This window comes from Anarrhichthys ocellatus, unplaced genomic scaffold (genome assembly GCF_004355925.1).
Source record: "Anarrhichthys ocellatus isolate YVR2014 unplaced genomic scaffold, GSC_Weel_1.0 scaffold8, whole genome shotgun sequence".
Taxonomy (NCBI): Eukaryota; Metazoa; Chordata; class Actinopteri; order Perciformes; family Anarhichadidae; genus Anarrhichthys; species Anarrhichthys ocellatus.
Genome location: NW_022280038.1, coordinates 10,373,772 through 10,386,915, shown reverse-complemented (window position 1 = coordinate 10,386,915; position 13,144 = coordinate 10,373,772). Strand labels below are relative to the sequence as shown.

The 13,144-nt window shown below is 43.7% G+C and overlaps 1 protein-coding gene across 5 annotated transcripts in view; it reads right to left on the bottom strand.

Annotated features, from left to right (window-relative positions):
• Window positions 1-13,144, bottom strand: part of tp53bp1 (tumor protein p53 binding protein, 1) — a 27,733-nt gene that overhangs the window by 7,523 nt on the left and 7,066 nt on the right. For 2 of the 5 annotated variants that reach the window (XM_031848510.1, XM_031848514.1), the window contains exons 2-18: window positions 10,199-10,440; window positions 8,644-8,731; window positions 8,482-8,563; window positions 8,327-8,394; window positions 8,092-8,223; window positions 6,808-6,862; window positions 6,559-6,719; window positions 6,282-6,408; window positions 6,087-6,181; window positions 5,812-5,999; window positions 4,524-5,631; window positions 3,251-3,367; window positions 2,979-3,158; window positions 2,816-2,882; window positions 1,932-2,024; window positions 591-861; window positions 78-146 (exon numbers count right to left, since the gene is read on the bottom strand). In XM_031848510.1, the coding sequence (XP_031704370.1) occupies window positions 78-146; window positions 591-861; window positions 1,932-2,024; window positions 2,816-2,882; window positions 2,979-3,158; window positions 3,251-3,367; window positions 4,524-5,631; window positions 5,812-5,999; window positions 6,087-6,181; window positions 6,282-6,408; window positions 6,559-6,719; window positions 6,808-6,862; window positions 8,092-8,223; window positions 8,327-8,394; window positions 8,482-8,563; window positions 8,644-8,731; window positions 10,199-10,378 (3,081 nt within the window). In that variant the 5' untranslated portion in view covers window positions 10,379-10,440. Of the gene's footprint in view, window positions 1-77; window positions 147-590; window positions 862-1,931; window positions 2,025-2,815; window positions 2,883-2,978; window positions 3,159-3,250; window positions 3,368-4,523; window positions 5,632-5,811; window positions 6,000-6,086; window positions 6,182-6,281; window positions 6,409-6,558; window positions 6,720-6,807; window positions 6,863-8,091; window positions 8,224-8,326; window positions 8,395-8,481; window positions 8,564-8,643; window positions 8,732-10,198; window positions 11,283-13,144 lie in introns of those variants that run through there. The other 3 variants (XM_031848513.1, XM_031848512.1, XM_031848511.1) reach the window with 3 other exon arrangements.

The window sequence follows — 13,144 nt, the reverse complement described above, 5'->3', positions numbered from 1 at the left end:
CACACACACACACACACACACACACACACACACACACACACACACACGAGCAGAACTTTCCTTCTGAATCTCCTTACCCTGCCAGCTGGGGAGCGCAGCCCCGGCGCATCGAAGCTGGTCTGCTGGGAGACTGTTCGCTGACGGAGCTGAGACACACAGGACAGAGTGATCAGACTGCACCTCCATGCTAGCGCTACCTCAGAGCTAGCATAAAGCGCTGAGTCAGTGTTTTACTGCAGTAGATGGAGTTTGGACTTTAAAATCACCAAACTCGCACAATAACAGAAACAAAAGGAGCAGCTGGAGGTGGTGGCTCATAGAACCCCACTTCAAAACTATAGCGTTAGACATTTTGAAACAAGGCTGATATTTAACGCTGTTGGAAAAACTCAAAATCAAAGAATCCTATTTAGGACTTTGAGACTTTTTAGTCTTTAAAGAAAGAATAGCTTCTACATAAGGAGATCTCTGGGAGCAGAACGGTGTGCATTTGAATTCTCTTTGAACACGTTCCCAACTAAAACGACTGGTTTGACACATTAACCCTTTGTACTGCGGACAGAGCCGGCTGTGGACAGTCAGTGACCCACCTTGTTGGACGGACTGGAGGCGACGGTGCTGTCGAAGGTCTGCTGAGCCGCCCGTCTGGCATCCGTCCTGTTGGGGGCGGGTGGCTCTGGAGCTCGAGGCGGACCTCGTCTGTCCTCGGAGGGCTCGGCGGTGCCGGGAGGAGCCTTACGGGTCTCCTGCGGTGCCGCCGACACTTCCTGTTGCGAAGGCTCCGATTGGCTGTTGGGGAGGCTGTTGCATCCCAGCGAGGACGGCGGGGAGCCTCTCTGTGGTGAGGCGAACAGCTGCCCTCTGATACAAATGTAAAGAAGGCACAAATATGACGCTGTCGGACTACGACGGTGTAACACGACCATTGTAGGTTTCTTTCATGTATTCTGTAGTTCGGCAGAAATCAAACCTTTTATTTAGATAATATCATCTATATATGATGGAAACGACCATAAAACAAAAGCAGCTAAATAAACTGTGTGGCTCTCGCGTCTCATTAATATTGAGGTGAAAAACAGCACATCTCTGTAAACCGTTTACAGCAAGAAGCAGAAGAAACAAGTGGAATGAAGAGAGAATTCAATCGCAGCGTCCCTCACATCTTATTGCTCCTCGTGGCCCGAGAGAATATATAGAAAATAACCATCCATCACACCTCCAGACTCCAGAAGTAGGTCTCTCTCACACTCACACACACACACGACCTATTTCTGTCTACTAGAATACATTACAACAGGGGAAACTATTCACACGGACATGTGAAGCTCCTGCAGGTCAGACCTGCAGCACAAAAGTCTTCATTCTACACAAATAAAATCAACTCTTCTTGTATTAGCTTTCACATTCATGTCTATTATATATTGAATTCAGACTCACAGGACCAGGAGAGAGAGAGAGAGAGTGTGTGTGTGTGTGTGTGTGTATATATATATATATATATATATATATATATATACACACATATATATATATATATACACACATATATATATACACACACACACACACATATATATACACACAGTATATGTTTCTCCGGTTGGTTTTAGCTCGTTCTCTCTTCAACAATACTGCATGCAGTTATAGTCGGTGTTTAATGGTTTAATGACATTGTTCAACTTAACTTCTAGTCTTAGAAATTGTTGACGAACATATTTTGTCACAGTTTTGGTTAAAGAAATGAACAACGAGTGGGTACAACATGTTCTACTTGTAGAAATGAAAGCTCAGTGTTCTGGCCCTTCTAGCAGTGTCTACAGCTTTATTAGAGTCATTACAGCTAAAGAAGCCCATCTGGCTCTGAGAGAGTGCATCACATGGTATTTAGACTAGCAGATGCTCTCCTGTACTGTACCAGCGAGTGTGCTCACCTGACAGGTGTGCTGTGGCCTCCAGCCTGGAGGTCCTCCCTGGCTTCCTGCAGTCTGTGCACCTGTCTGACACGACTGAACACCGACGGGCTGCTGGGAAATCAAACAAAAGTGTTAGTCTGCAACGAGTAATCCATTAAACCTTTTAAGGAATCGATAATACAAATAGTTTGCAACAAATATAATCGTCTCTTAGTCGCATCTGTTATCATTTTATGATGCACGGCACCCACGTTTCTAATAACTCCAGAGCTTCGTTAAAGGAACAGTGAGTACGTTTTAGTGGCATCTACTGCTTTGATGAGCTCAGCCCCTCCCTCTCTAAGGCATCTTTGAGAACTACGGTGGCCTACAAGGAGGGACAGGTATCTTTAGGATCCTAGTACATCTACAGGCTACTCTTATTGATACTTGGTTCTTCGACTAAATAATTGTTTTTAAAAACATACATAGAATTAGAAGATATTCATAATTTAGATATAACTAAATATTGTTTCTAGAGCAGCAACAATTATGTTCACAACAGCAAAGTCCCGAAATAAAGTCAATATGTCACTGGAAGCTAATGTAAACTGTCAATGAAATGAATATAATTTCTGAGTGACGCTCATAAAGAATGAAGAACACAGAATGACGTGGGCTCTGACAGTTATGCAGGAATGAAAACACATCCCACCACTAGAACAGGTGCACGTCTCATCAGTTGGACCTTTAAACTATTTTCCATAAGGACATCTCAATACGTCGTGTGTGTGTGTGTGTGTGTGTCTGTGTGTGTGAAGTGACACCGTCGAGGCTGTAGAGCGTGTTCAGCTGCTTCTCATCCTCCAGAGACTGAATGAAAGAATTCACTTCATGTGCATGAAGACAGAGTGCCAGGTTACCTGGTTACAGCCTTGGCAACAGTGGCAACTTTGGGGACAGATCCGTCCTCTTCTGATAGCGCTGGCTCTGGGGGGGTAGAACATGTTGAAATGTATTAAAGAGAGGGTCCAGGAGGACGCAGGGTTGAGAGCGTGGAGGAGGAGGAGGAGGAGGAGCTCTTACTCTGCAGGCTGAAGCGCTCCGAGCTGCCCTCTTCCACGGGGGTCACCAGCTTCATCCTCAGACTCAGCTTCCCGTCTCCCTTCTCCGTCGTGTCGTCCCCGCTTTCCCCCGACACGATGTCACTGGCTGCCATCGCCCCATCAGCCGCCACGCCCGACTTCTCAGAGAAGGAAGTCATCTCTGCAGAAAAAGAAAACAGATTAAAGAACCTCGGCCTCAGACCGTTCAGTAGACAAGTTGTTGTTGTTGTTGTTGTGTGTCGTTGAACCCACCGATGGGAGTGCTGTGTCTCAGCGTCTGCTTCAGCTGGCTGATTAGAGGGGGCGTGGCTCCGACCACAGGACCAATCAGCTCCCCTTCTTTAGGAAGCGTGAAGTGGAAAGAAATATCTGTAGTAAAATAATAAAAGCATTCCTGGAATCAGATTGCATCTAGTTCAGTGCACGGTTCCTGTTAAAGCCGATCAGAATGAGGAATGATGCGACTCTAACTGGGACGCCACCTTTACCTCTAATGGAACTCTGTAGAATAACCGTCACAGAACATTTAATGGGTTTTAGATGTAATGTGTCCTTGTTGGATCCTTGTAACACGTAGCCTTCGAGGGAGAACTCTAACTCAATATATACTCCAGAACTCCACAAAACACCAACCAGGAACCCTTTAACATGCTGGACTCATGTGTATGAACTAGTGTTGTAGTCAAGACCACCTCAATAGATCCCAAGTCATGACAAAGACCAGAGTGTATCGAGACCACAACAAGACCAAGACCAGACCAGTGCGAGACCCTCGCACAAATAAAATGTGGAACATTCAAACCACTGAGTTCTCAAACTGATCTGAAAGATCCACATTCCCAAAAACACACATCGAGATTCCTCTTCACTCTCCTCTTCTGCCGTTTGTACTGTAAATGTGTGTGTGTGCGTGTACCATGAGAAACGTCTTGATCGAATAATCAAAAGGCTCTGCAGCGATGAGGTTAATGTGGACAAACAATCAGGGTAATGATGTCAGTGATATCCTCACAGTGGTGGTCTTCACTGGTCTTTGTCTGAGAGAAGTCCGCTTAAACATGGCGTTGATGACGAGACCTCCAAAAAGAGTCTTGAAACCGATCTTGACTAGAACATAACTGGTACGAAGGCACTATAAACTTTCAAAAATACTGATATTTTTCGATGAGGTCTGGTGGCTTTGGCGAGAGCATAGATGGCTGCAGCAGCCTCAGTCCCCCGCCGGCAAGGTAAACTGGCGTAAACTTAAACTGCTGTTGAGTCTTTAAAGATGTCTAAAACAAGTAACATAGCAGTACATTGCTTTGCAACTGTTCCTCTGAACTGGGGGCGTGACGACCGTCATTTCAAATTCATTCAAAGAGTAATTACACTTATTACATTACAGTCATTTTAGAGGCCTGAAAGGTGCAACTAGATCATTTCACATAGAAGAAGTCCCAACCTGTCATATTAGTGGAACGTCTTTTCACTAAGTCATGATATCGCACTATGCTGACATGCAGTACGTCTGTGCCATGCTTACCTCCCGAGCTGTCACTCAGGCTCTTGTCTTTGAGCCCCTCTGGGTCAGGCCCCGCCCTCTGAGTCTGGGAGAGCCTATCAGGAGCCGCGTGGACCTTCTTGGCCTGAGCCTGGGACTGATGACCGTTGGTGGAGATGGACTGGGAGCTGTTGGTCTGAGATTGTGGCGTCGCGTCTTTCTGGAGAGCCTGGGAGTCTCTCTCGCTGTCTGTGACAATGATGACGCTGTCCTCTCCTCGGTCTTCACTCTTCTTCTTTTCCTCCTCCTCCTCCTCCTCCTCCTCCTCCTCCTCCATGGGCTCAGGGGACAACAGCTGGCTCTGGGAGAGGGCCACAGCTATCTCTGAACCCTCCTCCATCACCACCTCCTCCTCTTCTACTACTCCACCCTGCCTCCGCTCACCCATCACCTCTTTCGCTGTTTGACTGTTAACAACCGCTCCACACTTCTGTGACGACGATTTTACCGACGGACTCTTTGCACTTCCTCCTTCCTTCCTCGAGTCTGCAGAACCCTTCGCCACATCCACAGCAGACGCCTGAGAGATCGTGGGCGGCGAGGTCAAACTTCGGGGTGTAGCATCTGCAGGGGGGGTCTCCTGCACACAGCTGTTAACAGTCAGATCGGAGGAATCCAACTTTGGTTGCGAGCAGGACACCACGTCGGCGGGGCTCGCCTCATTGCCGTCACTCTCGTCGTCCTTTACATTCACATTTTCTACATTCAAAGATGTCTTTTTGTGCGCTTCGGACTTTGGCACCGCATCGGACGAATCGTTCTTGGCACATTCGCTGCGATGCTTTGGCGATTCAGCAGAGGCGGAGGCTTTGGAACTGGTGGGAGCTTGTGACTCCGGAGGGACGCCGTTGCTCTCGCTCCTCTGATGTGAAACCACAGAGTCGCTGGCGTCGACACCGGGCGGCTCCTCGATCTGAGTGGCCTGGCTGTCCTCCTCCAGATGTTCCGAGGTCTGCCGAGCTGGACTACCGCAAGAGAGCAGCAGAGGCAGAGTGAAGGAAGCCGACTCCGGGCGCTGAGACTGCGTCTCGCCCGTCTTCTTATCGGACTGTTGCGGTGCGTCCTGGCTCTGCGTCGGGACAAACACGTCCTGAGAAACAAACACACACGTGGAATATTTGGAATATTTTCCAATTTTCTGACATTTTACTCAACAATTAGTAGATTCATTTAAATGTCAGTAGTGTGTCGTGTGCTGCAGCCTTACAGCAAATAAGTAAAGGAAAAGACTGCATAAGTCAAATGAGAAAATAAATAAAGAAGTACATACATGAGAGAACTCTGGCTGGGAGGGTAAAGAGAGAGTTCGCTCCAACACAAAACCAGGGGAATTCTGGGAGACGGGAGTCGAGGCGGATGGGTGTGGCTTAGAGGCGGCCTCCGTCTCCATCGGCTCCTCCTCCTTCTCTCCCGCTCGGTCTTCTGGGGGCAGCGAGGTATCCATCGGTTCATCGGCACCTGACGAGGAAAGTTTTAGCTCTTTTCACCAGCCGACTTGTTCCGTCTATTTAAAATTCAGTCGTCAAAGTCGGTCAAATCATTTACCGCGTTCATTCTCTGGTCCCGTCGGTGAGCTGGGAATAATTAAAGGGGTGTGGCTGAAGGTGTCTGGGGTCGGGGCAACGTAGTCAACGGAGCTCCTAGAAAAAAGTGGGCAAAGAGAGAGAGCAGAACTTCAGGGTATTTTCTGCGTTGTGCTTGTGAGTTGACAGCAATATGAGAGCTCCTCCCGTGACTTACTGGGACAGACTTTCCTGCACCAGTGTTCCCTGTCCAGACAGATGCAGCAGCCGCAAGGAGTGAGCCGGCGTCGCGGTCGGGCGACCTTGCTGCTCCGGCTCAGAGACCGTGCTGTCCACCGCAGCACCTGAGAGGAGCCCCGAGGTAACGGAGAGGGGACAAAAGACAGAAGTCTTAACTTTCAGGTCTTTCGGGTATCGTGACATCCCTTCCCTGCAGCTCTAACGTTTTAGCGCATTTGCTACAAATCGCGGCACACACACACACACACATTTACCGGTCTTGTCGGCGTCGAACATGTCCTCCTGTGAGGACAGGATCTCACAGTCCTGCTCATCGGAGGCCTGCAGGCCCTCAGAGTGCAGCAGAACCTGGATGCCCAGCTGCCTCCCCGACTGACCCGAAGACTCCAGTGAGCTGCTGGAGCTCACCTCAGACCTGGAGGAGGACAGAAACAAACAACACTGCTCACCCCAGGCCAGCATGTGTCCCGGTGATGAGATTTAAACACAGAATGAAGCCGAACCTCACTGCTTTGTTGTCCGGACTCTCTGAAGTCCTGGAGCTGACGTTCTGCTCTGCTGGCGATGAAAAGAAGGTAGAAGTTAGATTGAGTCTTTAAACGGTGTGAACGCTGTGATCAGGTACTAAATAATGAACCATTACACTCGCTGCCATGCTGCGTCCAGTGGGTCTAACTCTCACACACACACGGTACATGTTTGCATTTCAACAGCAGCATCTCAGTGCACAGTGAGATAAGAGCAGTTGTTCTGGAGCAAACAGAACAATGTCCTCGACATTTGGACGTTTCAACCCTCTTTATACTTCATGTATGCATCCTGAGCTGAAAGGTAAAAAACAAAGTATAAATTAGGGTTGGGATGAATATATTGGCTGTTGACCATTACCGGTTATTTTCCTGCAGACGTTTTATTTCACCAATTTCACGGTCTGCCTCTGAAGAACGAGTGAGAGCCGTTGCTCATCGGGCAGCCGACACATCTAACTGTGAATAAAGGGTCTATTTCCACCAGTGACTGTTTGTGAGTTATATTTTGCTTCTGTTATGTTCAAAATGTCTCAAACAAAAGGCAAAGGAAGATGCCCCCCCCCCTCCCTGCTCCTGATCCGTCAGCAGGATAAGTTTAAAGAGAATCTGAAGTCTTCCAGAGTTTCAAACCCTTTGTCCCTGCAGAGGCTCTGAAATGTCTCATATTACACATTCCTTAGCCCATCGATCAGCTCAATGATTGGCTGAAATCAAATAAGCTCCTCCTTGGCCTTTGACCTGTTGTTCTGGTCAGACCCCCCCCCCCCCCCTCCTTACAGCCACTTTCAAGGCTGTAACACATTATAATAGACTGATGCTGTGAAAACTGACATTAAAGTCAGATTTCATCTCTCTGAAAGTCCTTGAACACATCATGTGTTTCAGTCAGAAAAAGCAACAAAAACAAAGCTTAAAATTGTCAAAAACCTCCAGAAGTTTCCCCAACATTGGTAACACTTGTGGGCATATGAAAATAAGGAACAATACATGGATTCCATTGTTTTTCAATTTTTGTAAAATAAATGATGAAACCAATTCAACTTGCGTTTTTTCTTTTTTGTGATTTATGTCATAACTGTGTTGTTCTGCACTAAAGACATGTTTGAGTTCTCTCTACTTCTAGTCACGATGGTTCTGTTTCCGTAGAGGAGCACGACTTTTATATTGCTGTGAAAATGGAGGCCACGAGGCCTCGAGCGTAAAATGTGAAAGGAGCAAAAAAACAAACAAACTGCTTGTGGTTCAGAGGGTTAATACCTAATTTGGTGAGTCTCTTGGCGTCTGGCTGAGGAACACTGTCTTCTTCTTCTTCCTCCCGACTGTTCATCACTTCACCGCGCAGATCCTGACTCTGAGAGAGCTCCAGAAAACCAAATTGAGAGGCTCCCCCTGAAACACAAGACACATCGATGCCATTAACACATGCCGTCATGTTCAACTCTAGACTGGATGTTGGCATTATTCTTTCTGAATACGTGAGAGGAACTCATACCCTCAGACTGAATGCAGTGTGTGGTAGAATCAGCTCCAGAATCCATCTCCGTGTCCTCTGCTGCACACCTGAACCAATAGGGAGCAGAGAAAGTGAGAAGACTTTATCCTCGTCTGACCCCGAGCATCAAGTAAACATGTCTGGTCCTCACATACTTTTTCTTGTTCGGAGGGCAAATGTTTAGAACTTGACTTTCCTCCTCGAATGCAGAGCTGGGATTGGCCGCCATTAGAATGCCTAAACAAAGAAAATAGCATTGTTTTTATTTCGTACAGGATAAGTGAAATAGAAGTACATGTTGTTAGAAAGGCACTGACCAGGTTCAGCTTGGTTGTTACTGAGGGAGCTCTCTGATTGGCTGTCACTCTGAGAGTATCTGCTTCCTAGCGGGGAGGAAATCAGTTCCTGGAAAACAAAATCGTCACTAGTTTAACAAAGTAACGAACTTCAAGATAAATCTCAACAATTCTAACTTTAAAGGGACAGTTTGTCCTCTTACCTGTAGTGCTATTCATCAATTCAGATTGTTTTGGTGTGAGTTTCCTATTTTTTGGAGCTGTAGAGATGTCTGCCTTTTGTCCAATATAACGGCACTATGCGACACTCAGCTTGTGGGTCTCAAAAAGCACCAAAAAGGTAACTTAGCAGTCTCTTCTCAGAAATCCTGACCCGTTTACTCAAGATAATCCACAGACCGTATTGTAATAAATAGCACTGCACATAAGAGGAAAAATATGTATTTTTGATTTTGGGGTTAAGTGTGCCTTTAATGAAGGACAGTGGTTTAACGATACACTCCAGTCTGCTTCTGTTCTCAAACAAACTACTATAAAAAGATTTCTTCTAGTTGGCAGAAAATAAGATCAAACTAACAAATTAATTATAAACAAAACGATTAAATTCTGAATATTTCAACCTCTCTCTGCTTCCTCAGCGGCTTTTAGCTTTGTGATAAACTGTCGACTCGTCAAACACATTTAAAGATTAAAAACATGTCTGGTGACTTGTCCAGAGTGCACTCAGCCTCTCAGCCTCTCGTCCGATCTCACCAAGTAACCTGAATATGGGATGGATGGATGTCTCCATCTGTGGACATGTTGTGCTCTCATGGGGTTAGAAAAACCCAAAATATATTGGTGGAAAAGTGTCAACAAGATGGCTGACCATCTATGTTTACTCAAGTACTGTACAATCTATACTTTACTTGAGTATTTCAGAAGAAAATATTGTACTATTTACTCCACGAAATGTATTTGAGGGTTACGTGATATTTTTCCAGATTCAAATATTTCACACAAAATTTAAAAATATCTTCTTTTAACAACATGAATTGTTATCGAGTAAGATACCTGAGAGTAGTAATAGTGTCCATGTTAACGTGATGATAAACACTGCTCATGCAATAACCCAATGATATAACAAATGATACTGTAACACTAACAGGGGATGTTTCTTTAACATGTTAAACTACTTCATTGGACAGGGAAACTTGCTTTTAACTGCATATTGTTAGGTCCATAACTTTTGGACACAGAGAGAACTAAGCCCCTCCTTGGCCCTTGACCCATTGTCCTAAACTTCACACCTCACCCAGCCACTTTCCAACACATTCCTCAACCCCCCCTCACAGACACTTAATGCATGAAATGACCAGACTCCTACAAGTAAATATACTGTATCACATAATATCCATAATTAGGAGCGCTTTAAAACTTAAATTGCTCACAATATATTACCTGAACACTTCCTGCACCACTGCTGACCAATTATATTCAAAAGACTACATGAAACAGTCTCAACTGCTGCATCAGAAACCAGAAACCAGCCTCGGATGTTTAAGTTACTTTGGTACATAATCAGTTTGCAGCTCACCAGCACCGGGCTGCGGGACGTAGGCTGCAGGCTGGACAGGCGCCGGGCCAGCAGAGCTCGGTAGCTGCTCTCGGGGTCGTCCTCCAGAGCGACACCGTCCGGCTGGGAGTCCTCCACGATCAGACACGGGTTCTCGGGCTGAGGCAGGCTGGAGTCCAGTTCACTTCCACCGGGATCCATGAGGTCGGGTCCGAGGACAGGAGACAGGATGCGAGTCCACAGGCGGTTGTTGTTATTGTTACCTGGAAGTAGCCGGTGTTAGCTAAAGGCTAGCAGCTAGCATGCTAACGCTCCGCCCACAACAACAACAAAGCGTGTGGTTGCTGCAACATTGAAAAGTCAGTAAGGAAACCTCAACACACACACGGAGCCTGAACTCAACACCGTAACTGATACGTTAACAAGTTATCAAAGTGTTGATTCAATCATACATCTATTTAAACCAGCTAACCAGTTATTCTCTTCAGAAAACACGCACACACCACCTCAGCTCTGCACCGCTCCTCGCGGCAAAACTTTGAAGAAGCGATTTCATTGGTCGGGTCGGCGGGGTGACGTCACGTGAGAAAGATTAGTTTTATGGTTCCAGGTTAGTTTTTTTTTACAGGTTACTGTAGCAGAGGGCGTGGTTTTTAAAGCTTTTACTATATCATATATTATCCTGTATTATCAATAAAGCCAAGGTTAAATATGTAACCTACACATCAACATTTTACACAATATCTATATTTCTCCAAAATGTAATCTTTTGCAACAATGAACCACAACTTTTTGGACTCGAATGAAAGATTATATATTGTATAACATCAATCATAATATCAAAATTGAGAGTAAAAAAATGTCATAAATACAACATTTACTTTATTTCAAACTTATTGATTACATATGGTGGATTTTTACAGACATAAATGCAAAAAAACAAAAGTTATACCAAATGCCGCTTAATTTATTTAATGTGAATTTAAAGAATATATGTACACTCTTATTAAACTAATCAACGCAAAATATAGTAGAACAGCTTGGTAGAATAACTTCTTTTTCATTATTATGATGTAATATTTATTTATCTTAAGTCTATTTTCTTAAATTATTATTATTATTTCTTTATCTCAATTCATATTTCTGTTTTTCTGTATATGTTATGTAATGTTTGCAATGTTTGTATATTTAATTGTTTTTATCAATAAACAGTTTTTAAAAAATATATATATTTAATAAACTTTTTTTTCATTTAGTCTTTACAAATATAGTTAAATATGAATTCTATATTATTTAGTACTCATTCATATATTTCATTATTTGATTTGGAATGATGAATATTTGAGTTTTTAATTGAACATATCAGTATGTTGTCATACACTGTGTATCATCAATAACATTTATATTGGAATCTGGAAATAAATGAAGTATTTACTCTCATCATGTCACAAAGTCTATAATCCTTCTTTCACACTGTTTGGTCCCTTTGCATCGACAGTATTGCTGCCCTAGAGTATTGGTATTGTCTTGTATTTATAATTATAAAGATGCTTCTACGTGATGTATTACTGTGGAGTTCTTCCCTCTGTAATGATAAATCCTATGAAAGAGATAAATCCAGGGCACAGCGTCCCACAGTGGGATCTCACAGACCTCCAGAGGTCCTTGAGAGGCGTTCAGGGACTGAGATATAGGTTAACTTTCAGCTCACACTCAGTTTGACTTTACATGCTTTTTGAGAGATTTATTTCTCCCTGCTGTTGTACCTCCACTCCTCCTGCACAAACCCAGCTTTCTGATTTCATGTGTTATTCATCACTGAGGTACATTTTACGGAAAGAAATCGATAAAAGTACTGAATGGGATTTAAGGAGTAATGAATGTGCGTCCGGGCCGTTCTTAATAAATACTTTAAGACAAAGACTGATTGACAAGTTAAGAGCAGTTTATCTTGTTGAACTCATAGATATCACCATGAAACTTCACCACTTCATCACTCACATTAAGATCATTATTTATTGTATTACAAGTTTACTGAAATGTTATGTGTTTATATGCAAATGAGGCATTATGTAATGGTAACTTTTGGTGAATTTAAGAGAAATCTACAGACGTAAACAAACAAAGTAATAAAATAAACACCTGAATGTGTATTTCAGATGTTTTCAAATTAACCAGTGCATTAAGAACAATGTATCTGCGTGTATAATCTGCCCAATTGCAGATAAATTTAGATCAGATCCATTTTATAAGGAGCTTTTACTGCTGTGACGCTCACGATTTTGAAGAATAGCAGGTGGCCTCTCAAATATTAACTTTTTCATCCTCATTTGACAGCCTCAGTTTCCATGGTGACAACACATTTCCTGTAACACTGCAGTCTGAGCAAACAAAGATCAGAGAGGGAGATAAAGTATTAAAGCAGCAATCATTTGAATGATTGAGGCTGCTTGAAGAAAGCGAGTTGCTCCACAGCAAGTCTTCAAAATGAGCTGAAATCCGGTTGAACTAAGTCACACTGACATGTTGTGTTGTCTTCTCATGTCAGAAACCATCTCCCTCAAGAGTCAAGGCCCCAAATAACAGTCATCACAAGCACAAATACTTTGAATCTACCAGTAAAGAATTAGCGATGAATGCATCGTAGAAGAGTGCTTCATGTATCAAATTATGTCATTTGAGAAACATAAGAGCACCACAAGAGATTAGAGAGCTATGGATAAGGCAGCTTTATTTACAGAGCACATTTCATCATCGAGAAACTCAATGTGCTTAACATTTAATACAAAAAATGGAACAAAACTGTATCTCACTGTTTGTTATCAGGCAACTACGACTGGACTTACTTTTTTTCAAAATAAAAGCTCCAGAAGGTAACTATATCTTAACAGAAGGTAACTGTATCTTAACAGAAGGTATCTGTATATTAACAGAAGGTATCTGTATATTAACAGAAGGTAACTATAT